This window comes from Equus caballus, chromosome 17, assembly GCF_041296265.1.
Source record: "Equus caballus isolate H_3958 breed thoroughbred chromosome 17, TB-T2T, whole genome shotgun sequence".
Classification (NCBI taxonomy): Eukaryota; Metazoa; Chordata; class Mammalia; order Perissodactyla; family Equidae; genus Equus; species Equus caballus.
The window spans coordinates 39313990-39338009 of record NC_091700.1 but is presented as its reverse complement, the minus strand read 5'-3'; the positions used below and the strand labels follow the sequence as shown (position 1 = coordinate 39338009).

Sequence of the window (24020 nt, the reverse complement as noted above, 5' to 3'; positions counted from 1 at the left end):
AGAGGTTTTTAAATGTTCTTTTTGATTTATTGAACAACCATTTCTGGCTGCTAAGAAAACGAAGATGCACTTTACCTGAATTGCTTCCTTTTGAAACTCTTCGATGACATTTGGGAAACCAAGTTTACAACCCACCAGTTATGCACTTCAACGACTGACTTTTGTGTTACCCCAGAAGAAGATGACGCTGGGGAAGTGACTGAATTTGAACTGGTGGGAGACTGCTGGCTTGTCCTTAAAATCCAGGTCCAGCCTGCGGGCTGCGGGTGTGTGCGCGCTCGGGGCTCCGCACCCGCTTCCCGCAGGCCCCGGCCAGCCAGGAGCTTTTCCTGCCGGGTTTCCCGTCCAGCAGCGCGCTCGCCCGGCGCGGGCAGGAAAGGATGCGCAGCCCAGAGAGGGCGGGGGCAGATGTGGCCGCTCGCCAAGGTCCCCCGCCCTCCGGGTGCGGCCCTCCGGGTGCCGCCCTCCTCGCGCCTTCGGGGCGGGCCCGGGCGGGGCTGCGGGAACCCGGCGCTGCTGTCCAGGGCGCGCAGTCCTGGGCCGCGGGATGCTCGACGCCCTGCCTCGCGGCCCCTGAGGCCTCCTTCCTGCCACCCTTCTCGTCGCCTCGCTCGCCCCGGCCCGGGCTGCTGCGCCCACCAGTCCGGAGAGGTAAGAAGAGCCTTCCGCGATCCGGCGGGCGCTGCTGGGCCGCGAGGGCTCCCGGTGGCTCCGCCGGGGCCTGGCATTGCGCCCGGACCCTGCCGCCCCTTCCCTCCCCGCAGCCTGAAAGCACAGGTGGACACTCCCGTTCCCTGGACGCTCCCGGTCCCCTGCCTTCGCTTCTTAGTGCTCAGCCTCTGCCGCCGAGGAACGCGCTTGGAAAAGTGTGCCTCTCCGCATCTCGGAGTCCCGGCTTTAACGCGAGCGCGGCTCTCCCCTGGCGCAGGTGTGGCCGAGGGGCTGAGGCTGAAGGTAGCGGGGTGTTGAGTCCCAGTTGGGATGCTAAGCGTTTCAGAACAAGTTTGGGTCTTTCTAAAAAGAAATCCTCTCTGAGATACAAGCATTTCAGAACAGTCCTCATTTTAAGAGGGCTTTGTGCTGGCGACGCGGGCAGGGCTGGATTTCCAAGTATGAACTTGACTTGCGGGCCTTTGGAAAGCTGAGTGGAGGTGGGGAGCGCCCAGCTTCTAGGGAAGCTGCGTCCAGCCTGGGGGACCAGGGTAGAGCCGATCGAATATATAAATAAAGCCTGTTTACACGAGCTGCTTTGGAATTAGGGATTTCCTCCTAATAAATATTATTATTAGATATATACACACACGAGCGTGTGCGTGTTTGTCAGAAGGGTCAAAACTCACTTTGCTTATTTTTATTTTCCCTTTTATTTGGTAAGTCATTGGTCCCATGGACTTTAGCGTAATTTATTTTCTTTTTCGGCAGCTATGAAGACCCTGTAGGGGTTTCTCTTAGCTGGTTTCAGCAAAAACATGGGATCTGAGCTTGGCATGATGCTGTTAGCCATTGAGAATATTCACAACAGATACATTTAAAATTTGTCTGTAAACGTTTTTGTATGTGAATGCTATATAGAAGTATCTTAAAATGTGTATGAAATACACCTAAGTTCTTCTTTTCTCAAAATGATTCTCAAGCCAAACATAAGTAGCCAGTAGTGTATTGGGAACACGTTGGAAGAAAAGCAAGCAAGGTGTAAAAAAAAGGAAAATTAAAGAAGCATGCTGTCTTCTTTAAAAAGTGTAGTGCTTTTTATCCAGCCTTCCATTCCATTCTGGGGTGTTCTGTTAATATCTTCAAATTAATGGTTGAGCTGGTAAAAATTGAGCATTTATTTTCAAAAGTGAGAACATTTTTAAAAACATCCTTATTATGATTTTCAGGTAGGCTGGTGTATTTTATAATTCCATTTCCATTCAGCTCTAAATGTAGATTATCACACAATTCTGTGTTTTACTGGTCATTTTCAAAGAAGGAAAATGTGTTATAATTGCAAAATCAGTTGTGATTAGGAGCTTCTTTAAGCAATGATTGTCAAGGGGAAGCAAGCAATTTGGGAGAAGCAAGTTCAACTTTTGGGAGCTACAGATCACTTGCTCCTCCTTTCTTTTTTTTTTTCTATCTTTTTTTTTTCTGCTTTTTCTCCCCAAGTCTCCCCAGTACATGGTTGTATATTTAGTTGTGGGTCCTTCTAGTTGTGGCATGTGGGACGCCGCCTCAGCATGGCCTGAGGAGTGGTGCCATGTCCGCGCAAAGGATCCGAACCAGAGAAACCCTGGGCAGCTGAAGCAGAGCTCGAAAACTTAACCACTCAGCCACAGGGCCAGCCTTGCTCCTCCTTTCTTTGGTTACTGAGGATCAGTGACTTAAAGGAAGTGTTTAAAGTGCCCTCAGCACCCACACTTGCCCAGGAGACCCAATGATGCTCACCTGCTGTCTTTGGCCAAGTTTCCCATCCCCTCTCAAGGGAAAGATTAGGTCCAATCTATGCTTAATTCCAGCAAAACTGAATTTCCCTTTTTTTGTTAGGGAGGGGAGGGAGCTCTAATCATCTGCATAATTACACTTCAAATCTCTGCTTCCCTTTGAGGAAGTCCAGTATTTCCTTTGTTCAGCTAATTTCTACTGAAAGGAACCTCCTGGGCCAGCCCTGTGGCGCAACGGTTAAATTCCCACATTCTGCTTCAGCGGCCTGGGGTTCGAGGGCCCAGAGCCCAGGTGTGGACCTACGCAGCACTTGCTAAGCCATGCTGTGGCAGGCGTCCCACATATAAAATAGAGGAAGATGGTGGCAGCTGCTGTTAACTCAGGGCTAATCTTCCTCAAAAGGAAAAAAAAAAGCTCGTGGAGACACACCAGTTCTCTTTCCATTGAATTTTTTATTATTTCCATCAATTCTTTACATTCCATTAATTTCTGTCTTATCTAAAGGGATGTAACATACATATATTGGAATATAATATGCTTAGTAAAAATATATTAGCTGTGGATAATGGGAATGTAAACATTAAGAAAATATACATTGTGTTATGTTTAGTAGCCCATAGTTTACTAGACTTTGGTATGAAAAAAGTGGCACTTAAATGCCCTACATCTTATTCTATTACCTAATAGTCTGTTTATATCAAAGTGCCTCTTTCCACAAGTCATTCTGAACCACAGGCCAGCAGGGTCTTTCCTGCCCTCCTAGGTGCTTTGGGAAGATTGCCGCATGAAGTCGTCTGTCTCCTGACGGATACCAGCAGTGGCAAGTATTGGAAGACTGACAGAAGATGATAATTGTTATTTGTGTTTTCTCTTTACAGTGCCCTAAACAAGGGACTCAGGGTCACAGGGAGTTCTGATTTAATTGTAATACCCTGGGTATCTTTTCTAAAGGTCTGATAGTTTTGATGGAGCTCCTAGGCATTAAGAAATGAAGCAATCCTACTAACACACCAATTGTGTAAGAGAGACAGTGTTGGTAAGCCCATTTGTGGAAGCAAGGCAGGTCTACACAGTGCAATGAAACTTTGGCAAAAATTTAGTATATTAATCATTGTGAAATGACTAGCAGATGTATCATTTAGATTGGCTATTGGCTTTGATGAAATTAAGCAAATAATAGCAAACTCTCCATGTAAGGATGTGCTATAAAGAGAAAGACTTGCTGTTTCGCAAAGACAATCTTGGTGTTGGGCATACCTGAATGTTCTTAACAGGTGAGCTATCACGGAACAAAAGGGACATGCAGAATTACAGATCATTTCCCCGGGAAAAATTAGTGTCCTCCTTATTTTGTTTTCAGTATCAACTAGGAAATTTGACTTCTTAGAATGGTTTTGTCATTTCATGATTACTATTTTATGAATCACATTGAACAGAGCCATGTGTTTTTTGAGGTTCTGGTTTCAGGTGTTTTTGAAAAAAAATTCACAATTTGGATGCGAGAAAGGACATGAGGAGACCAAAGACCTGGGATTTTGCTGATCAGAATGAAACAAATGTTGAAAGACTTTTCAAATCGCTTGTTGGTGGTGCTCTGTGACTGCGGTGAGTATTGTGAGCATACTTAATGCTATAGGTGTCAACAAAGAAACATCAGCGTGAGGTTTAGAAATGCATTGATGTCGACCCTGTGTGGAGGAGGCAAGGCAGGGTCTCCAGTGCGGCACCTTTTAGACTGTGACCCTTGCAACCCTGGGTTCTCTTAAGGGACTGCATTTTTGCCTCAAAAAATAGAGCTCATTTCTCAGTTGTCTGCAACTACTGAACCGATAGATTCAACAATGTAATACTCTCTTCTTTTGATGATTTCCAAATAGTTCATAGCAGTTCGTCTAAGCAGTTGATGGTATGAGAGTGGAAATTGTTTTCAAATTGATGAAGAAATTATGATTCAAGAGACAGAGCATCCTGGCTCGTGTCACATCAGTGGCATATCCACTTCATTAGACCAGAGTGTATATTGTTCATTGTGTCCGGGGAATCTCCTTCCCTAGTCTTTTCTTTTTAAGAAGTTTAGTTAAACAAGAGGATGCTTGATTTACTGAAAACCAATCTGGGATTCATTTCTTTTAGAATCGTTGATCCCTACTTAAAAACAGATTGTTCTATGTGTAACAGCCTCATACAAAAAATTATAAAAGTGTCCCTGGTTTCAAAATGGTAAATAAAGACATCAAAGTCTTCTATTTAAATAAAATCTGCTAGGATGTTTGTCATTGTTGAGAGCAAAATATCTCACTGGAATGTAAAAATAAAAGTTGAGTGAGTGTAAAATAGAGCAGAACATAGAAGTTGAGTGCACAAGCTACTGAGGGAAAAGGAGATATTTTCATAGAGCTGGATTTTTTCCCTTCTTCTCCATCAATATCACTTGATGTTGATTAAATATGTTGCTACCAGTTAGTTTTTTTTTAAAAAAACATGCTTATATTGAGACATGAGTTACTTTAAATACAATAAAGGAATGGAGAGAGAAGAAATGAGAGAATAGAGAACACTATACAATCATGCACTCCATAACGAGGTTTCAGTCAACAATGGACCACATATATGACAGCGTTCCTGTAAGGTTAGTACTATATAGCCTAGTGTGTGGGAAGCCATGCCATCTAGGTTTGTGTAAGTACACTCTATGATGTTCACACAATGATGAAATCGCCTAACACATTTCTCAGAACATATCCCCACTGTTAAGCGAGTCGTGACTGTACTGTAGTAGTCAGGATATGATACAACCAAACTGTAGGTTTCCAAATGAGAATGTATTCTTCTTTGTAAAAACAAAGGTTTTAGAGTAAAGTAGCAAGTTCTCTCTTTGCCACTGCTGGTACCCATCAACTGTATCTTTTTTCTCCATTTCCAAGTGAGCACGTGTGTCTCTTTCTTTAGCTGGCTGCCCATCAAATCAGAATCTGATCTGCCTCATTGCCAATCTCTGTCCTTGACAGTAGGCTTTCATTAGTTAGCTAAGGGGTGTATGCCTCTTGATCTTAAAATGCATCTCAGAACCATCCTGCCCCATCAGATTCAAATTAATCTGACCTGTGTTCTCAGTCTTAGTGAGTCATCTCCATCCAAAGGGGAGTATCCCTCAACCTCTGTACTGACTAAGTGAAAAAAAAGAGCTGTATCATATTACGGTTTCCAAGCAAGTGGTGATCAAGCATTCAGGTCTGTCCAAGTTTTATGTATTTTATTTCACCTCATCTTAAATAAGAAATGGGTAAAATGCTGAACTAATTAAAAAAAAACAAACCCAAACCTTTATGTGCCCATATATTCATGTGCTGATTCTAACAATCATTGATTGAATACATGTGAGGTATATTTAAAGACTACCAACCCAAACAACACATTGAGTCTTTTGGACATATAGGATGTGTATGTTATTATTATTAATATATTGTATTATATTATGTATACATATTAAGACTAATAAATTCATACATATGTTGTTTTTCAACCAAAAGGATGCTGCAGCCCCTTAAGTCTAGAATTATTTCTTACTGCAGCCATGGGCCAGCTGATTATTACTTTGCCAAATTCTGTCTCCTTTGATATGTATTTGGATAAGATTCAAAATAGAAACAAGGATTCTTGTGTGTCTGTTTTTTCCACCCTCTACTTCAGCTGCTCAGATAGGTCTTTTTTAAGAAGGTATGATTGATCCTAACTGAGTGATACTTGTGGGCTAGTAGTCATCTCTTCTCTCTAGGCCAATAGGACTTACTGTAATGTCATTAAAATTGTCAAGGGCAAGCCAGGCTACTTCATAAATGGTCACTCTACCCCTTGGATGATCCTTGGAGAATAGTGTCAACATTTCTTATTCCTTTAAACACTTCTGTCTCATACAAACCAAGGGCACTGGTTCCTTTACTGGTGAAAATGCCCAAGTACTTGTCTTGAATATCAGAAAATAATAACTTTGAAGTATATTTGGGATCTTACATTTTAAATAGTCTAGAGCAGTTTATATTATATCATTTAAACCAAGCTTTCTTTCACTTCACTGTAAATCCATTTTCCCCAAATACTTAAACACCAGAATTTGATTACAGTGAGAAAAGTGAGGTGTTGGATTTTTATGTTGAGAGTCGTTACTCTTGCACTGTAGATTTTCATTGCAAATATATTACATTATTCAGTGTTGTGAGTTCAGAGTATTTATCGCTGATTAGTTACTTTAAACATAACCATGAAAGATGAAATGTAGGAACAAGCCCCTTTAGAATGGGAGCAGCACAGTGCCCAGCTCCCAGGATAAGCACTCGGCATCATTTTACATCATCCTTGGCTCAGTTCAGACTTCTCTTGTGTCTAAAATGCTGTTTTCTTCAATGGCACCAATAGTCCTGCTCAAAACACCTTTTTAAAGCCCTTTCTGACCATTTCATTTCAGTTCTTGGAGAAGCTGAATACCTCCTCTTGGGAGAGCCAGGCCATGTAGCGCTAAGCAACCACACGGTGTCTGTGGATTTCCATTATTTCGATGGTGCTAATGGGACGCTGAGGAATGTATCTTTCCTGTCGTTGGAGGCTGACACCAACCAGACTGTTACCACCAAGTACCTTCTGACCAACCAGTCCCAGGGGACGCTCGAGTTTGAGTGCTTCTACTTCAAAGAGGCTGGCAACTACTGGTTCACGATGACTCCGGAAGCAGCAGACAACAGCACTCCCGTCCCCTCGTGGGAGAAAAGTGCCTTTCCCAAGGTGGAATGGCCTGTCTTTCACGTTGACTTAAATAGGACATCCAAGGCAGCAGAAGGTACCTTCCAGGTGGGCCTTTTTACCAATCAGCCACTGTGCCCGTTCCCTGTGGACAAGCCCAACATCTTGGTGGATGTCATCTTCACCAACAGTCTTCCCGAGGCAAGAAAGAGTCAGGGACAGCCACTGGAGATAAGAACTAGCAAGAGGACAGAACTCTCTCAAGGCCAATGGGTTGAGTTTGGCTGTGCACCTGTGGGGCCTGAAGCCTATGTCACTGTGGTGCTGAAGCTGCTTGGCCGAGACTCGGTCATTACCTCCACAGGACCCATTGACCTGGCCCAGAAATTTGGATACAAACTAGTGATGGTGCCGGAACTCACATGTGAGTCTGGGGTGGAGGTGATGGTGCTGCCCCCACCATGCATCTTTGTCCAAGGAGTGGTCGCCGTCTTCAAGGAAGCCCCCAGACGCCCTGGGGAAGCGACCATTCGACTGGCTGAAAACAGCCTGAACTTGGGAGAGAGGAGAACAGTATTCAACTGCACTTTGTTTGACATGGGGAGGAATAAGTACTGTTTTGACTTTGGTGTTTCCAGCAGAAGCCATTTTTCCACAAAGGAGAAGGAGTGCATGCTAATTCAGAGAAATATAGGTTGGTATTGAGATTTAAAAAAAATTTTTTAAATCAAATTGATGCCTTCATGCAATCAAAATTATGATTTTGAATTTAAGTGAACTTAATTTTCTATGAACTATATCATAATTTTTATGGTTTACTCCTCATAATGTCCCAAACGGCATTATCATCCTTATATAAAAAGTCAAGAGTCCCGATAAACAGACCTGGCTGGCCACTCATGTAACCTCTCTAGGTCTCGGTTTCCCCATCAGTAAAGTGGACATAGTAAGAGTATCTACCTCCGAGAGTTGTGAGAATTGAATGAAGGAAATGGATACAGTTCTTAGCATAGTGCCTGGCATATAGGAAGCACCAATAAACATTAGCTATTATTACATTATATTTTAAAAATTATATTATTATGTCACATGGCAAATCCATGGCAGGTACGATCAGAGTTCAAAGCTAAATCCCAAATCGTGTTTAGTAACTTCTGTCTTCCTTCAGCTGAGTACATCTCCTTCCTTAGAGGAAGGAAGTCTGTTTAGTGAGATTACAGGGCAAGATTTTTAAACTTCTTCAAATTCTGGATTCTTTGGGTAATGCCCTAGCTAATCACAGGAAAGGGGGTTATCACCATCCCCTCCACCCCGCATGTTCCTCTGCCTTTCTTTCCCTTTTGCTGGGTGCAGGCCTGGTCTTGGCAAGAGGCTAATCTGGCAGAGATTACCTGGGTCACTTACATATGCTCTTACCTTCATCCCTACTGAGCCTGTGCCCCCTCATGGCCCAAACCTGGGCCATCTTTGTAACTCCAAGTGTATTTTGCTCCAAATTCACCCACATTCTCTTTTTAGAAGACGTCCCCTTCCTTTGACTCTGTCCCCGCCCACTGGCCACTTCCCTGCTTGCACTTACCTCTCTATCTGGCCTAGATTCTGTGGCCCATCCCTTTAATCACCTTCCTACTAATACCGTAAACTCCTCTGCCCTGTTGTTCTTCCGTTGCACCTGCCAGGCCACACCCCAGCTCTGCATGGATGCAGCAATCTGCCAGCCGCCCACTGTACCCAAGCTGGACGAGAAGGTCACACCCAAGCACACTGGGGCCAGTGTGGGTGGGTCATGCCTCTCCTCTCCGCTGGGTTCACCATGCCACCCAGTAAGGCACCTGGTCGGCTCTGCTCCTGTTCCCCACCACAGCTCGTTTAGACCTCCTGCTTTCTCTTTGGACCTCACCTACTCCCTGGCTAACTCTCAGAGCTGACTTTGCCTCTGACCACACAGAGTAGCTGGAAGCCATCAGGTGTGAGCTTCCTCGCCCTCCCACTGAAATCTCTGTAGACCTACAGGCATCGTCCCATCCTCTCCCCCTTCTTTGCTGTCACCGGAGGAGAGGCGTCATTCCTCCGGTGCAATGTCAACCCTCCCCTCCACTGTGGATCCCAGCCTCTCCGCTCATTTCAGGAAACTTGTGTTAATCGTTATCCTCTCTCTCTCCTGTCTTTAACTGTCCCTCTTTACTGGCTCATTCCCATCAACTTTGAGATGTACTTAATTTTCTTATCTAAAAACAAAACAGACCCAGCCCCTCAACCCCTGGTTCTCCAACAATTAAGACCCTCTTTCTCTCTTCCTTTTATAGTCCAGGTTCTTGAAAAGGTTGCCTACACTTTGGGGTTCATTTCTTCACTTCACATTCACTTTTCAACCCACTCGAAACCCACACCCCTCCCTTGAAAATGGTGTCACTAAAGCAGCCAGCAGACGACTTCCAGGTCTCCAAATCTGGGGGTGCTTTTCAGTCCTCCGTATCTTCATTGACCTTGATTCCGTGACCTCATACTCACCTTGTTTACCTCCTACCTCCGTGGCTGTCTCCTTTGCCTGCCAGTTCCACCACCTCCTCTCATCCCTTCAGTGTTGGACTTCTGCATTGTTTTACTCCTCACACACTTCCTAAGTGATTACTGTCCTGGCCAACGACTCCAGATTGGCGCCTCTCCCCTGCATCCAAGAGCTGCTGAATAGCTGTCACCCCTCAGATGGCTCCCAGGCACCTCAAAAGCAATGTACCTGGAATTGGATTCATCATCTTACCCCCAATCTTGCTCCTCAGTGCTGGACTCCACCTCCCATCTCATTGTTCAAACCAGAAACCCAGGCGTCTTCCTCTTCTCCTTCAGCTCCTATGAATAATAAATCACTAAGTCCTATGGATTTTTGTCCCCTTGGGGCCTGAAGATAGTGTGTAAATAACGATTTACAGCAAATATATAATAGATGTTGCCAAAAATGATTATTTATGATTTTCATTTATCCTATTTAGTGTGAATGTTTATATTTTTCTCTGCAGAAATGTTAATGCGTTTGGTTATGGGATGCTGCCTGAGATCCCGCTAGGGGAGTGTTAGTAATATACAGCACAGGCACTGTAATAACTTGAAAAAATCGAAATTGAGAAATTCTAAATTCTGAACACATCTGCCCCAAGAGTTTCAGATAGGGAGTATGGACCCTGTATCTCAAGGCCAAAAATATATATATTTGAGTTGAGAATTATTATTGATAGAGGGTATAAATTCATATTCACATATTTTTATTTTTTTACTTATTTTTTGACAAAAATTGTACATATTTAATACATAGTTTTCTTGATATTTTAACATTTTTGGCCGTCTTTTTGTTTCTCCGAATAGATGATCTTGTTTTTCCTTCATAATGACTAAACAGGAGCTTTTTACCAAGAATAGGAGTGCTGTCACCCCTGTCATTTTGTTCTTATTTGTAGCTGTTTGCGATAATGGTTTTATCTTTAATCCTTTGCTGAAATCGGTTTAAGCCACTTGTCTACTTTGTGAGTTAGTTTACCTAAAACTAGAAAATATAATTTAAAAATCCCTGTAAGCAGACCCTTGGATGCTGTAATACTCGTCACTTCCATGAAAGTGAATGAACCAGTAAAACCCTTTCATTCAGTGCAGCTCCCCCTCTTCCTCTGGGATCCCTTTAGGACAGCTGACGTGCTGTATGTGACCATGTGACATGATAAAGCTAACATTTATATAGTGATTACTTTGCATGAGGCACTGGTCTCAGTGCTTTATGAATATTAACCCATTTAATCTTCATAGCAGCCCTATGAGTTAGGGCTGTCAATTTTATAGGTGCAGAAATGGAGGCACCGAAAGGTTAAGTAACTTGCACAAGGTCAATGGTGGTTAAGTGGCTAAACCACCACTGGTGGTTAGACTGGCTCGACAGTTTGCTTTTACCACTATTCTATGGTGCCTCCCATATAATCAGCTGTCCACCCATGTATTAAACAATATAAAGCTTTTAGATTAAAAAAAGTTCTAATATTTTCCTCCTTGTCTCACGGGTTCATCTTGTGCTGCCCACCCCCTTGAGCGACATATAACTCACTTTGGAGTCCACTGGCCAATATAGGTGAGCCTTGTTCTGTGACCAGAAAATCTGAGCTGCTTATCCAGGAGACTTTGCTCCTACTGCTGCTTGTAGCTACTCACTCATGTCAGTAGAATCTTCTTATAAGCATGTTTTGTTTAGTTACCTTAGTCTTTTGAGCGAAATGTCTTGCAGATGTGAATATTTCATAGGCTGCATTCCTTCAGATAGTCTTGGGGTGGAAACAATCTCCCTTCTCCTATTCCAGAAAAATTTTGCTCATTCAGAATTAATATCCTCTCGAGTGGCCTGAAAGGTATTTATCCTGGCAAACAGGTTTGTTATGGAGTGTGAACGCATGTGTGGACATCTAAACAGGACGAAACAGACAGCCTTCCATTCATAAAGTTAAGACTATTTGGAATATTGGTCATCTTGCTCTTCATTTCTAAAACATGAACTACAGTTATTTAATTACTTCCCATTTTGCCAAGTATTTCCCTCAAAGTTATTAGTAGAAATCTTCAGGGAACAGATAGAGTTACTTAAGGCATTTTTTTATTTGCCTGATTAAATTTTTCCATTGCTTTATTTTAATGTTTTCCTGTGTTTCTTATTTGATTAATTTGATCTGGAATAAAAAGACAAAACGTAGCTTAAATGTTTGCTTATTTTCACTGTTGATTATCATATAAGCTGTGATTTCACTTTCAAGGGCAAAGGACACAACATTTCAAAATGAGATTTTTGACATTAAGATTCAAGCTTTTATTAAAACTTTCATTTTTTTCTGGCACCTACTAATGAAATTTTTGTTTTCCGTTTGGCAAATGACTTTCAGTATTTAAATAAATTACATTTATGTAAAGTAAAGGCAGAGTTAAGAAAGAATAACAGAAAGATTCTCAGCTTTTGTAATTCTCCCTTTTGTGGTCTTAAATATGAGCACAAGGGAAGGATAAACTATACATTGACTTAATTTTCAATTTAGATTTCACAGTAGTGGAATTCCTAGTAGATATTTGAAAAATAAATCATAATACTTTAACTTAGAGAGACTTTAATATGAGAGTCCCAAAGCTTTGCGAGCACTGGGGGCTTAGTGTCTGGACAGCTCTGAAGCTTGAGGACAAAGCTGGCTCATTGTTCTACCCTTTGAGAAGCTGCAGTGGGATCTGGGAGGCACAGAACCGATATTGTGTTCAGTTGGACCTCTGGATGGAACATAATTACCACACCTCAGTTGATGGGAGTCCAGGATACTGGTTTGTAATGCTCCCACTCTTGTGAAGATCCCAGAAACTTTTAATTGCTGTGAAGAACTCATATTCCATGAGTCACTCACTCCAAAGATTGCACCACTTGGCTCACCTGAGAATGTCTCTGCCCTCCACGTTCTCCTCATGTTTTCATAGTGCTTTATATACCTTTGACTGTGGTATGAGTTTTTTTTCCATAAAGGATGAAGAAGGGCTTTTATGCAGAGGTTGTTTTGGTGCCTAGTGTTGGCGTGACCTGATGGGTCTTGGGGCTGGATGGGTGCTGATAGAGTAGGCAATTAGGATTATTTTTTAAGAGGGGACTACTCAGTTATTCTATCTGGGAGTGGTTGCACCTATGCTTGGAAGAGAAGTTTGCATTTATCAAGCAATAATGACTGTTTGGGGAGTGTTTTTTATGTATTTTGAAGCTCTGGTCTTGTGAGGGTTGTTAAGTCTCCTCGCTGAATTGACCCTTTTATCTCTATGTATTGTCCCTCTTTATCCCTGGTAGTATTCCTTGTTCTGGCATCTACTTTGTCTGACGTTAATATAACCACTCCAGTTTTCTTTTGATTGATGTTCACAAGGTATAACTTCTTCCATCCTTTTACTTTTAACCTATTTATGTATTTGTATTTAAGGTATTTTCTTTAAACAGCATGTAGTTGGGTCATGCTTTTTTATCCAGTCTCACAATCTGTCTTTTAATTGGTGTCTTTAGATTATTTATATTTACTGTAATCATTGTATGGTTGGATTAAGATCTACCAGCTTTTTTTCTTTTTAAGATTTTATTTTTCCTTTTTCTCTCCAAAGCCCTCCGGTACATAGGTGCATATTTTAGTTGTGGGTCCTTCTAGTTGTGGCATGTGGGACCCCGCTTTAGCATGGCTTGATGAGCAGTGCCATGTCCATGCCCAGGATCCGAACCAGCGAAACCCTGGGCTGCCGCAGTGGAGCGTGCCAATTTAACCACTCGGCCACGGGGCCAGCCCCAAGATCTACCATATTGGTAGTTTTATATTTGTTCCATCTGTTCTTTGTTTCTTTTCCCCCTTTTTTCTGGCTTCTTTTGTATTAATTGAATATTTTTTATGGTTTACTTTAGACTGTTGGTTTATTGTTTCTACCTTAAAATGTTTTTTAGTGGTTGTCCTAGAATTTGCAATATTCATCTTTAATTGCTTTCAGTCTGCCTTCAAATAATGTTATATTGCTTCACATGTAGTGTAAGGGTCTTGTGACAGTACACTCCCAATTCATTCCTCCCATTCTCTGTGTGATTGTTGTCATACATTTTACTTTATATGCCCTATAAACACATAATACATTCCTGCTATTTGACAGTTACTTGTATAAGAGACTATCTGATATTGTCCCAGACCTCTTGTGTATTCTATTCTGTTTTGTTCACTCTTTTTCTTCCTTTTTGTGTTTCAGTTTTCGTGATTTCTATTGATCTGTATTCAGAGTCACTGCTTCTTTCCTCAGCTGTGTCGAGTCTCCTGGTGAGCCTCTGGAAGGCATTCTTCATCTCTGTTAGCACGCTATTCATTTCATTCCACTTGATTCTTTTAAGCTTATGAATCTTTGATGAAATTTTCCATCTGTTCATGCATCTTGCTCATGTTTTCCACTAAAGTCTTTAACATATTAATTATAGTTATTTTAACTTCTCTCTTTGATAGTTCCAATATCTGGGTCACATCTGAGTCTGGTTCTCTTGATTACTTTGTCTCTAGATGGTTTATGGTTTTTTTCTCGCTTCTTTGTGTATCTCACAATTTTTGTTTGAAAGCTGGACATCTTTTTTAGAATTGTAGACACCGACAGATAGTATTTATGCCTGGAAATGGGCATACCCTGTTTTTGCTAGGCCTTTAGTGTGGGGATTGGGTCAATGTGGTAAGGAATTGGGGCTGTTTGGGCTTTTGCTGTTGCTATGGCTACCTTCAGTGCATGACAGAGTTCAAAATTTTCTAATGTTACTTTGTGATTAGGGTAGGAGTTGGGTTGCCAGAGGGTTTTTCTCCATGCTTCTGTTGCACCCTCAGCTTTAGGCTTGAGCCTGTACATCAGAGAGGTTTTCCTGTCACTCTTGCCCCTGCCTCAGCAGTAGACTGTTGTTACTTGATACGTGGTAATTGCTGGCCTGGTGCAGCATGGGGGTCGGGCAATGGGTGTGGGAGAGCATCCTCTTGTTCCAGTTCAGCCTTAGTCTCAGGCAAGTGCTGTGCCCCAAAGTCTCAGTGATGGGGCCTTCCTGATGATCCTGCCCCTCCCCAGTGGTAGAAGCTCTCTCATAGTCTGGGCCCAGGATATTGTCTGCTCCTCCCTGGGGTGAAGGATTTTCTTCCTTCTCCATTCCGTAGTGGCACTGAGTTTCAACCAGTGCTCTTAGAGTTACAAGGTTTGCTGCCTTGTCCCCAGTGGTCGAGGCTTTTGTTGATAGAGCAGATGTGGAGGAGGGTCTGGGTGAGGTCTGTGTCTTTCCCACAGCGCTGCTCCTTCCCTGCTTGGGCTTCCATCACAAGGGAGGCTTTCTCTGCTCTCAGTCCTTGTGAGCATCTGCTGAGATCCGGGAAGAGCCTGCAAATGGGTACAAATTCCCCCTGCATATGTGGCTCCCAGGGGTCCTATATTCCCATGCTAGCCCATGCTAGGCCTCTAGCAGTTCATTACATTTTTAGATGACTTCTCACCAGCTTATATGAGGCCTGGTGTCTGCCCCAGGTAAGCAGTGTTTGCATCCTGTCTTTCCTTATATTCCAGGCTAGTTGGTGGCCCTGTGATCTTACCTCTGTGGGGTTCTAGGAAGGTTAGTGTTTTGTAGATTATATAGCCTTTCTTTGTGTTAAGGGTAGGAGCAACACTCTTTTCCAGCTTTTTCACATCTTTAGGAATGTTTTTATTTACTGACTTTTCAAGACCTGAGATTTGAGTTGGCTGCTTCATTTGGGTACAGTTAAAGTCTGATTCTCAAATGAACTAGCATTAAAAGCATGGCTAATGTCCTTGCAGAAACTTGGGGACTGTGGCAGCCGTGGAGCCAGTGTAGTGCCACATGTGGGGATGGTGTCAGAGAGCGTCGCCGCGTGTGCCTGACTTCCTTCCCCTCCAGACCTGGCTGCCCCGGAATGTCCTCGGAGACCTCCCTGTGTTCCCTGGAGGAGTGTGCTGGTAGGTATTCTGCCTTCAGGAGTCTCTCCTCAGAGCCTCCATCTGAGAGATTCTTGAACCCAAGCTGCCTGAAAGTCACCAGTCTGAGTTCGGGGGTGGACTCATTAACGTTCTGTTATTGCTGTTGGCTGTACTAACCCTGTATTCCTTAGTGTGTCTATGACTGGGAGTAACTGGCCAGTGGGATGACAGGGCATTTACCACTGTGGAAGATCAGGAAATGACACGGAAATCTATCTAACTTAAAACTTCAGATATATTAAATAATTTTTAAAAATACAAAAATGGGTGGGATGATCATTTCTTCCCAAGAGTTTTTTTGTTTTGTTACTTCTCCCCACCAAAACTGTGGGAAAATATTCAAAAGGTTTTCTTCTCCTTATCATCCCAGAGAAGCCCTAGGGGACCACACAGATGGTTATTTGTCAGAACGAGGCAAGACAGCTTGTCTTGTCCCTTGAATGGCTCTACATGTGTTCCATACCACCCCTACCCAGGAGAAGGTGGGGAGATTTCTTCTTTCCTTCACCTGGAGACTGACTTTTCCTTAATCGTCTAAGCATCTTGAAGGTACACACTGGTAGATGCTCAATAAGTGATGTGAATGGTCCATAGATGTGATGCTCACATGACTTAGTTAGCTGCATCCCATTCATTTGGCATAGGTTATAGTAATAAAGGCTCCTTGCTCGTCCCACACACCATCCCACCTTCTGATATACAATCAGCCCTCCACTTAGTTGGCTGGCCTTTGCTCTGGTCCCAACTCTCAGATAAAGTCATTCTGTCAAGTCCTGCCTTCTTCCACTGTCCAGTTCCAGGTTAAAAAACCATCCCTAGTTCCTTTTCCCTTTGGGATAGGGAGAAGTTAGGTGTTTTTCTGTGTTTGGCTCTCAACACAACTTTTGGCTAAGGAGCACCTTTTAGCCAAAACCACAGGCATCTGGCTACATCTTGGCCAGTGTCCCGACCTGTGGCCTTAGAAAATCATTGTTGCTATCTCGTCTTTGCAGCCAATACTGTAGGCTTTGTTCTCTTTATTCTAGCATCCTGAGGATATTCTCACTTCCGTGTTTTCCTATTACAGCCTCAGGCCCAGGCTCTTCTCCTAGCCCTCACCCTGCCCCTCTTCTTTCATAAGCCCTGGGCCCCACCCTGAATTGTTCTTTCTCCAGTTGTGTCTCATGCTGTTGTCTAAGGCTCTCTTCTCTGTCTGCTCTTTTCAAGTCCTCTTCACTTTCCACAGCTCCTTCCTTGTGTATAACTTCCTCCACATATGCCTGCTCCTCTCAATTCTGGGAGAACAGAATCGGGTTAAGATATTCCATGTAGAGTTCCATAATACTAAGATGAACTTAAAATTAATTGCCACTGGCTTCTACTGCACCCTTGGAAGTGACAGCAGTGTCAACCATTTATTGACCATCTGCTATGTGCCAGCACTTTAAATACATTAGCTCACTTACAGCTCACAATAATTCTATAAGGTAAGGATTATTATGTTGGGCTCAAATCTTGAGAGCTTGCTGCCTGCCAGGCATTTTTCTAAGTGCCTTGAACATATGAAGTAGGTACATCATGATCTCCACATACAGATGAGGACTCGGTGGCCCAGAGAGGGTAAGTGACCTGCCCGAGACCATAAAGCTAGAAAGCAGGGACCTAGATATGACACCTATCTACTAAGCTACCTATCTTGAATAATTGCCTTAATATACAAGCCAGTCTAGCTTTCTAGAAGCACCAACAGCCTGGAATTTGCAATCATTTTTAGGATATGTGGTATTATTTCATGTTCTGGCATCTCAACTCTTTAATTCCAGGTGGGAACTAGAAATTTGTACATTCTAAATTAGTGAAAAGGGTAAGTGCTACAGGTACCCTACTTCTACTCTAAGTGGTCCTCAGTTAAATGCTTACATTGGTAAAAATGGTCATTTCTTCCAAGTGTTCTCTTTTTCCTATTCAACCTATTTTCCGCTCTTTGGAAATCTAAAGATCTGTCTGCAGGCCGCTTAGCATCAGGAAATCTCCATCACTTTTGGTGAAGGGGGAAAGGCTAGATGAGGCAGAGATGGGCGAGGTCCGCAGCTTTTGGGCTTTCCTCCAGCCATAGTTTTGCAGGGAACCAGCCAGAGTCAGAGATGACAGCTAAGTAAGGGGTTCCATAATGTACCGGAGCAATGCTGCTACCCACTGACCTAAGCAGCCACTGCAGATGGAAGAAGTGATGAGTCAGCAATCAAGTCTGTCATCATTCAACTATTTTCACTTGGTTGAGAGTTTAGAGTTTTGTTTGGCTTTGAAAGGATATTTTTGTGCCAAAGTCTGAGGGTAGTTCTGTATTAATTTGGTCCGTCTTGTTCAATACAAGAGTGGGAGGATCCAATAGCCCTTGTACCCACGTTCTGTCTGGTGGGATATTGATCATTTTGCGGTTACCTTTTTAATAATGAATCAATTAATTAATCTAACATTTATTGAGTATCAACTATGTGCAAGTTACTGTGACTGGGTTGGGACTATATGGATAAGACATGTCCCTGTCTGGAAGGGGCTTATGATATAGTAGCTCAGCAGACATATAAACAGGCACAATACACAGTACAATAGAGAGCCTACAATGATGAAGGTATCCACAGCTTGCTATGGATGCTTACAGGGGTGATAACGTATGCTGGGAACACCTCCGCTCTTGGAGGAGGTGATAATTGAACTGAAGTTTGAAAGCTGAGTAGGTGTCACCAGGTGAAATAGGTGAGAAGGGAAATTTTAGCAAAGGGAGCAATGGAGGAAAGCATGGAAGAAAGTGGCACATTAAGAGACCCAGAGGATGGAAAATGGTTTCATGTGGCTAGAGGATAGTGTGTCAGGAGGGAGTGGTAAAAACGAGGCTGGACAGGTAGGCAGGAGACAGATTCTGAGGGGCTGTGAAGGTTTGGACCTATATTCTAGAGAGATCTCTCGGCTGTAGTGTGGAATATAAATCAGAAGGGGTAGGGGTGGCAGCAGCAAGGCCTGTTAAGAGTTCTTCACTAACCCAGGTAAGAAATGAAGCACTGGCAATGGGGATGCAGAGGAGAGAGGGATTCCAAGACTCTGATGTGGTGAGTGATGGAGAGGGAAGCATCAGGGATGAAACCCAGGATTCTGGTACTGGCAACTGCATGGACAGCAGGGCCATGCCGTTGAGATTGGACATATCGTACTGGGGGGTTCTGGGGGGAGGATGATGAGTCTTGGGCATGTGGAGGTGAAGGTGTCTGGGATGCTGATGGAGAGAGCAGAGCTATTGCAGCCAGGATGAGATCTAGATCTCCCTGGCTCCAAAGTTCATGTTCTTCTCTCCAGTTAGTTAAGTGAATGTTATCATTGAAACCAAGAAGAGAAAAACTCACAGGAAGTGTCAAGACAGTAACCAGTGCTGCAGCAGTCAAGGAATATCAGGACAGAGCGCCTTTGCATTTGTCGTTTGGCTATTAGATCATTAATGACCTCGACAGGACCCGTTTCATTGGAATCCTGGGGACAGGTTGCAGGAGCCAGAGGCGACGATGTGGAAGCAGTAAGTCAGCAAATGTGGACTCCTCTTTCTGTAAGCTTGGCTAGGAATACCAGGAGCAAGATACAGCTATGGCAGTAGTGAGAGGGTTCTAGAAAGGTCTTTACAAAGTGAGAAGAGCTTGAGCATGTTTCTGTGGAGCTGCACAAAGGAGAAGCTGGAGATAATTGGTACCAAGGGACGATCCCCCTGGAGAAGGGTGGCCTAGAGAGTACTGGGCGGACTTGCTTTATAAGAAGAGACTTCTCCCACTAATTCCATAGAGAAAGAGGTAAGTAGAGATGTGCCTGCTGCTAAGTTTATGGGGGAGGAGAGGATGGCAGAAGAAGTTGGGAATGTACTTGCCTGATGGTGTCTATTTTTGTGACCTAGCAGACTGCCAAGGAAGGGGATTAGGTGGGGGCGTGAGGAAAGTGGTGAAACTTTGAGGCAGTTTTATTGGAATGGAAGATGGAAGAGAGAATTGCTTAGGGAGCCATGGACGGAGTTATGGGCAGCCGAGGTTGGGCGCTGTCAGTGCGTAGAGGCACTGGCCTGCATGGGTGCATTATTTTCTCCACCAGAGCTCAGGGCCTGGGTGCAGCAGCTGAGAATCTGCTGGGATTCCCACACCCACATTCCTGGATTTATCTAGGGATGGACTTTTGCTGCAGAGCAGGGAAAGGGCTATAGCTCAGTATTAGTGGCCAGAGAGTTGAGGTTTTGGCAGGAGAATGGTTTAAGTGATGGATCATGGGTGTAGGGAGAGAAGTGAGGCCAGGAGGTGGCTGGCAGATTGGGAGAAAATGCAAGGGTTGGGGAATCTGAAGTTGCAGTGAGGTTGAATACCCAGTGTAGTAATCATGAGTGAAGGAGAGGGGAGGATACAGCCAGAAAGTGGGCTGTGAAGTTCAAGATTTCAGAAGAGGAGCAGCTGCAGACAACGGAAAGGTATGACATGTTGGATGGACACTGAAGCACTGGGACTCAAGTAGGACTCAAGTACTAGTGACTGATGGCTGCCACGAGGTTGGCAGATAACAGAGTTGAAGGAGGAGTCGGGGGGCAGTTTGGGTGGATGGCACGGGCATCAAAAGAGTAGAAGTTTTATACAGAGGTGAAAGAGTTGGTTGAAAATGGCAGTCAGGAATGAGGAGACAGGATACACCCTACTTCTGGCCCTGTTTGCTTATAAAGTATGTGTCACAGCTTCCACCCAAGAGGGTGGGCAGGGGGAAGCTGTGTCCTGCAGGATATTCCGTCTTCAGGTAAGGCAAGGAGGCAAAGGGAGTGTTTGGTGGAGAGATTCCGGATGTTGAGGAGGTTGGTTACCACAGGGTACAGTAGAAAGGAGAGGGGAGAGTGGGAGAGTGTGGGTCTAGCAGATGACGCAGAGAGCTGGTGGTGATAAGAGAGTAGGCAAGAAGAGAGAGGACAGGTGACTGGAAGGGCTTGAATGGAGGACAGTGACCACGGAGGAAAGGGAGATGAGGCCTGGTGGCATTAGGTGGTCTCAGGTTCCCAGGTGTTTCGGTGGCAGTACAGCCTGAGGCCCCGCTGGCCTCTGAGCCTTGCTGAAACATTTTGATGACTGTGGGACAAACCAGTTTGAGAGAGCAGAGAAGAAGAGGAAAACTCAAGGCCACATGGAAGGGAGGAAGGGAAGTGGACAGCTGAAAATAGAGGAATGAGAAAGCAGAGGCTTCAACATTTACGAAAGACAGTTCCTGGGTATTAGAAGGGAGGAATGAATTCTGTTGTATTACCGAAGATCTTCTTTCACCTATCAATTTCTCTCGAGATGTGCAAATTTAGGTACAACCTACCTAAATTATTTTGCATTTCAAGTTTTATACTTGGTAGGAATTTTCCAACGTGCATCTCAAAGGTACATTTAACTACAGATATCCCATGTTTACATCATTGTAAGCAAAAACCTGGATTTTACCTTGAAACTTTCCTCATGCTACTTCTTTGTGAAAAATGTGAGACAAGTGTCAGCAGGAGCCCCCGAGTCCAGGAATCACCTTAATTGTGGCTTATCTGGTCACCTCACTTACATGGGTCTCTGTTTCTTAGTTTGGCTTAAGCTGCCAGCAGAGATGCAGATGTAGGACCAGAAATCTTTGTCCTTAGAAAAGCCTCTCAGAGACCTGAAAACCACCAGAGAAAACACTACTAGAGAATACATTTGTTCTTGCCTTTTTTGTAGCTTTCCGGCCATCCAGCCCGTCTCCTCTTCAGCCGCAGGGCCCGGTGAAGTCCAACAACATCGTGACGGTCACTGGGATTTCGCTGTGCTTGTTCATCATCGTGGCCACCGTCCTCATCACGCTGTGGAGGAAGTTCGGCCGCCCCCCCAAGTGCAGCACCCCCGCTCGGCACAACTCCCTCCACTCGCCCAGCTTCCGGAAGAACTCAGATGAGGAGAACATCTGCGAGCTGAGCGAGCAGCGCGGGAGCTTCTCGGATGGGGGTGACGGGCCTGTGGGGGGCCCGGGGGACATGGGCATCCCTCTGACCTACAGGCGCAGCGTGCCGGCCACTCCCGAGGACGACGCTTCCGGCAGTGACAGCTTCCAGTCCAACGCGCAGAAGATAATCCCACCGCTGTTCAGCTACCGCCTTGCCCAGCAGCAGCTGAAGGAGATGAAAAAGAAAGGCCTGACAGAAACCACCAAGGTGTACCACGTGTCTCAGAGCCCCCTGACAGACACGGCCATCGACGCCGCCGCCGCCGCCGCCGTCGCCCTCTTAGACTTGGAGAACCCGGAAGAAGCTGCCGCAAACAAGTTCAGGATCAAATCCCCGTTTCTGGACCAGCCCGCGGTCAGCGCCGGGGAGAGGCCTCCCTCCAGGCTGGATGTCGGGGTCTCGCAGGCCACTTGTGCCGTGAGCCCCAGCCAGACCGTGATCCGCAAATCCCAGATGAGGCACGTGGGCAGCAGAGGGGGGCTGTCGGAGCGGAGCCACCCCAGGAGTTCCCACTTCCGGAGGACAGCCAGTTTCCACGAGACCAAGCAGGCGCGGCCCTTCAGGGAGAGGAGCATGTCCACCCTGACCCCACGGCAGGACCCCGCCTACAGTTCTAGGACGCGGACCTGGGACCAGGCAGAAGACAGGTTCAGGCCTCAGAGTCGGGGTGCTGCCGCGCTTCCTGAGAAACTGGACCATTTCCAAGGGGCAGGTGGAACCGCTGGTCCACTAAGCCCCCTCCCTAAATCCTACACCTTGGGGCAGCCCACCAGGAAGCCAGACCTAGGGGATCGTCAGGCGGGATTGGTGGCAGGAGGCGAGAGAACAGAGCCTCACAGAGCTCGGCGGGGACCGTCCCCCAGTCACAGGAGTGTCTCAAGGAAGCAGCCCTCCCCCACTGCCCCCAAAGATAGCTACCAGAGGGTCAGTCCTCTGAGCCCTTCTCAATGTCGGAAAGACAAGTGCCAGAGCTTCCCGGTGCACCCCGAGTTCGCCTTCTACGACAATACACCATTCGGCCTCACTGAAGCCGAGCAGAGGATGCTGGACCTCCCGGGATATTTTGGGTCAAATGAAGAGGATGAAACCACAAGTACTCTTAGCGTGGAGAAGCTGGTCATCTCGACCAAGAGTCAGCCTGAGACTTGACACAACTGGGGTCCTTTGCTCAGGTTGTGGTACCAGCTGCTCACATTGTTGTGCGGACTGTTTTGTATAATTGTTTGTGCAGGAGGACAGAATGTGGGGAGGAAGTAACTCACACAGACCAGCATGTGTGTGTGCACCTGTGTTTGAATTTATAAGGAAGAAGTTATTCATCCTGAACCTTTCCCTTTGTAATCCTATTTCTATTGGTTTATTCCTAATAACAATGATAATAAAATTTAAACAAGAGTGAAATAGGGCTTGGTGTCTCATGTGGATATGAAAGATGACAAGATGTGACTTGTGAGGATGAAATGCTTTGAAAAGTTCATTTGCCAATTCCAACCTGAAACAGAAATCTGGGAGTCTCAACTATAAAAGGGCTGGAACAAAGCAAACTTGCTAATACAACCCTGAATGGTAATTTATTAAGTTGTAAATGCATAAGAATTTGACTCCTACAGGGGCAGTATCGAACCAGTTTCATATTTGGCTGATGAAGTCACTTATGACTACCATGCACTTAGGAATGGTGATACCACAAGATATCCTAGAAGAACTTTCAGGCCAGAGTTTGGTGATATCTTACTGTTTTTTATGCAAGGAAGAGCCCTGGTATGTGACACAAAATTATGTGAGTTAACTCTGCTTTGGGGAAATCACATGAGAAGCTGATTTTTCAGGTAGTGAGTCAAATGAAGACCTATCCATCCATCCATCATTGTTTTGAGCAAAAAAGTAGACAGTTTTGAAAGCAAGGTGTTGTCTTCTGAGAAAGCACCAACTGCAGTGGGTAGTGGGTGTTGGCCAGGACACTGCCTGACATCAAGATGCTGACTTTGTGTTCCTGGACCAAATTGGCAGCAGGGACCCCAGGGGGTGCCATTCTGAAACTGGTGTGTGTATGTTTCTAAAGATAACTTTATCATGTTACTCAGAATGTGCTTAAATTAATCTCGGGTATATGGGAAGCAGCCAGCCCGGTGATCTAGTGGTTAAGATTCAGCGCTCTCACCCTGCAGTCTGGGGTTCGTTTCCAGGTCAGGGAACCACGCCACTTGTCTGTCAGTTATCTTACTGTGGCAGCTGCATGTTGCTGGGATGCTGAAAGCTATGCCGCCGGTTTTCAAACACCAGCAGGGTCACCCATGGTGGACAGGTTTCAGCAGAGCTTCCAGACTAAGACAGA

At 44.7% G+C, this 24020-nt stretch overlaps 1 protein-coding gene across 8 annotated transcripts; it reads left to right on the top strand.

Moving 5' to 3' along the window:
* The first annotated feature begins 343 nt into the window (after nt 1-343).
* On the top strand, nt 344-23086 carry LOC138918513 (thrombospondin type-1 domain-containing protein 1-like). Of its 8 annotated transcripts, none has more exons than XM_070240272.1 (6): nt 459-651; nt 3188-3244; nt 3879-4029; nt 6887-7852; nt 15511-15669; nt 21423-23086. In XM_070240272.1, the coding sequence occupies exons 3-6, from the start codon at nt 3972-3974 to the stop codon at nt 22832-22834; spliced, it is 2595 nt and encodes an 864-aa protein (XP_070096373.1). In that variant the 5' UTR covers nt 459-651; nt 3188-3244; nt 3879-3971; the 3' UTR covers nt 22835-23086. The 8 variants fall into 8 exon arrangements, with proteins under 8 accessions (XP_070096372.1, XP_070096380.1, XP_070096378.1 ...); XM_070240273.1 differs by having other exon boundaries at nt 468-651; nt 3188-3248; XM_070240271.1 differs by having other exon boundaries at nt 344-651; nt 3188-4029.
* The last annotated feature ends 934 nt before the right edge of the window (nt 23087-24020 follow it).

Bases quoted from the DNA above. Each gene is read 5' to 3' on its own strand.
- LOC138918513 (XM_070240271.1), top strand. From the start codon at position 3,972: ATGAAACAAATGTTGAAAGACTTTTCAAATCGCTTGTTGGTGGTGCTC. The intron at 7,853-15,510 runs GTTGGTATTGAG...ATGTCCTTGCAG, and splicing joins GCTAATTCAGAGAAATATAG to AAACTTGGGGACTGTGGCAG. The intron at 15,670-21,422 runs GTAGGTATTCTG...CCTTTTTTGTAG, and splicing joins TTCCCTGGAGGAGTGTGCTG to CTTTCCGGCCATCCAGCCCG.